The sequence below is a fragment of the Rhinoderma darwinii genome, chromosome 3 (genome assembly GCF_050947455.1).
Source record: "Rhinoderma darwinii isolate aRhiDar2 chromosome 3, aRhiDar2.hap1, whole genome shotgun sequence".
Lineage (NCBI taxonomy): Eukaryota > Metazoa > Chordata > Amphibia > Anura > Rhinodermatidae > Rhinoderma > Rhinoderma darwinii.
Genome location: NC_134689.1, coordinates 429104609 through 429107560, shown reverse-complemented (window position 1 = coordinate 429107560; position 2952 = coordinate 429104609). Strand labels below are relative to the sequence as shown.

At 39.1% G+C, this 2952-nt stretch overlaps 1 protein-coding gene across 1 annotated transcript; it reads right to left on the bottom strand.

The window, feature by feature from the left end:
• Positions 1-1685: 1685 nt before the first annotated feature.
• On the bottom strand, positions 1686-2639 carry LOC142750757 (olfactory receptor 1468-like). Its single transcript, XM_075859735.1, has one exon. It carries the CDS (start codon positions 2637-2639, stop codon positions 1686-1688), a length of 954 nt encoding a protein of 317 aa, XP_075715850.1.
• Between the last annotated feature and the right edge of the window lie 313 nt (positions 2640-2952).

The following is a 2952-nucleotide window of genomic DNA, read 5'->3' as shown; positions in this document are numbered from 1 at the left end:
TGCCACCCAGCCCCCCCAGCCCAGCCCACCCCACCCTCACAGACAAATTTAACTTCCCTGGCAATGATGTAAGTGGTTGAACGCCGGGCATGGAGCAACAGTTTTAAACTTTATTTTATTTTAAGGAAGCACTTGCTGGAGATCCAGGGCACTAGGCAAAAAATCTGGGGCTTGATCCCTGAGTGTCTGGTGCTGATTAAGTATATATTTGAGAACAGTTTTTCAAAAGATTTTCAAAATAAATGTTGTAAAAGGCACCTGATTCTTTAAATATGATAACAATAAAATAAATGAAAATAAAACTTTAAGACTTTGATTATAAATGGTGTTTCATGACTGTATTCACATATTTGATTAAAATGATTATTGTTTCTACATTTATTATTGAGTTTAAGGGCGGGTTCACACATGGCGGAATTTCACTTAAATTCCGCTGCGGACACTCCGCAGCGTTATTCCGCAGCGGAGCCGTTTCTCCATTGACTTTCACTTTAATTTAGCAGTGTTCGTTTACACGATGCGTACAATTCCGCTGCGGAGCAGAGGCTGCGGAGCGGAATTTGGTGTCCGCAGCATGCTCTGTCTGTTGCGGAGCAGTGGCGGACTCATGGCGGAATTTCTCCATTGACTTCAATGGAGATTCTAATTTCCGCAATGAAGTCCGCAGCTGTCATGCACATGTTATGTGTGCTGCGGATGCGTCTTGCTTTTTTAACTTGACATTTCTTCATTCTGGCTGGACCTATGTATTTCTAGGTCTACAGCCAGACTGAGGAAGTCAATGGGGCTCCCGTAATGACGGGAGCGTTGCTAGGAGACGTCAGTAAATAGTCACTGTCCAGGGTGCTGAAAGAGTTAAGCGATCGGCAGTAACTGTTTCTGCACCCGGGACAGTGACTACCGATCCCAATATACATGTATCTGTAAAAAAAAATATAAGTTCGTACTTACCGAGAACTCCCTGTTTCTGTCTCCAGTCCGGCCTCCCAGGATGACGTTTCAGTGTAAGTGACGGCTGCAGCCAATCACAGGCCAAGCACAGGCTGCAGCGGTCACATGGACTGCCGCGTCATCCAGGGAGGTCGGGCTGGATGCCGAAGGAGGGACGCGTCACCAAGACAACGGGCGGTAAGTATGAATTTCTTTTACTATCACTAGGGAAAGTGCTGTCCCTTCTCTCTATCCTGCACTGATAGGGAGAAGGGAAGCACTTTTCCCGCAGTCCGCAGCAGCTAGTCCGCATCAATTTTCTGCACATTTTGTGCAGATCCGCAGCCGTAATCCGCAACCCGGATTAGGTGCGGCATTGATGCGGACAGTTGCGGAGGAATTCCGCCATGTGTGGTCATGCCCTTACTAAATTTGATGTAAAGTAAAAGTTTGTTCAAATGTTCACAAAATCCAATTTATATTAAAATAAATGGAAACACAAATTAGGAGAAAAAAATTGTGACTACGTGTAAATATTTTATTAAAATCATACAATTATAAAAGTATCTTTATTTTTTTAACTAAATTATGAAAAATTCATAGTAAATCTACTTATTTTTTTAAAATTTATTAATTCAAATAAATGTTATCATTTAATTATTAAAATGTAGCATTGTGTTAAAATGATTATATTGTTAGATGGATTTTTTTAATTATAACTAAATAAGTATTACACGTGGCTTCTTGATCATCTTCTACCACAAGAGTATTTTCTTGCCACAAACTATTAGATATATAACTACAGATGACTGAATCTCTTTGTTTCTTAGACTGTATATAACCGGGTTTAGAAAGGGGGTCAGTACAATATAGACAAGGGAAACAAACTTGTTAATAGTCATAGAGTGTCCTCTGTAAGGGACCATGTAGATAGTCAGCATGGACCCATAATAGGTAGAAACAACCACCAAGTGAGAGCTACAAGTGGAGAACGTTTTTTGCCTGCCTGATGTGGAAGAAATTCCAAAAATAGTGATAAAAATACAGACATACGTTATAATAATAAACATAAAAGGTAACAAAACTATTGGAACAGAGAGGACAATAATTTCAACATCCATAATAGTTGTATCTGAGCAAGAAAGTTCTAAGAGAGGGGCAAAGTCACAAAAGAAATGGTTAATAACATTCAGCCCACAGAAGTCTAAGTCCCATACAAGTACAAGTGAAATAAGCGCTAATATAAAGCTGAGTACCCAGGACGAGATGATCAGGCTGTATCTAAGCTTGACACTCATTATTGAGATATAATGTAGTGGTTTACAGATGGCCAAGTATCGGTCATAGGACATGGCCGTCAGCAAAAAACACTCGGCACAGACTGTTCCCCCGTACAAGTAAAACTGAGCAAAACACTCAACAAAAGATATATAACTCCCTTCCTTTATGATAATATCCAGCATCTTAGGGACAACACTTGATACAAGGATAATGTCTGACAATGCTAAATGTCCAAGGAAGAAATACATTGGAGAATGGAGACGTTGGCTTGTGGACACCAGTAAAATGATCAAAAGATTTTCACATATAGTCATACAATACATGAAGAAAATAATAGAGAAGAAAGTAAACTTGTAATCATTCAGGGCTGGAAATCCCAGTAGAAGAAACTCAATGACGGTCGTAGAGTTGACTTCATGTACCTTCATCTCTGAATGTTATATGGAGACGTCTTGTAAATGTTGTGATGAGGACTCTCTGAAGCTAATACGAAGTAAGAAGGAGCATTTTATCTATAGTCAATCTTAGTCCTCATCCCAGTACTCATCCATCACACACTGATTATTAGCATCTTTTATATACAGTATTAATCTTTAAATTCCCAAGGAAGAAACCATCGGAGATAATATTATAACATATTCTTGGTACATCGACTCTCAAGGTATTTTATCTCAGGAGATAAAACTAATAAGTCTCAGGGATGATATTAATATTAGATTGCTTAGTAGAACATTAGAATAA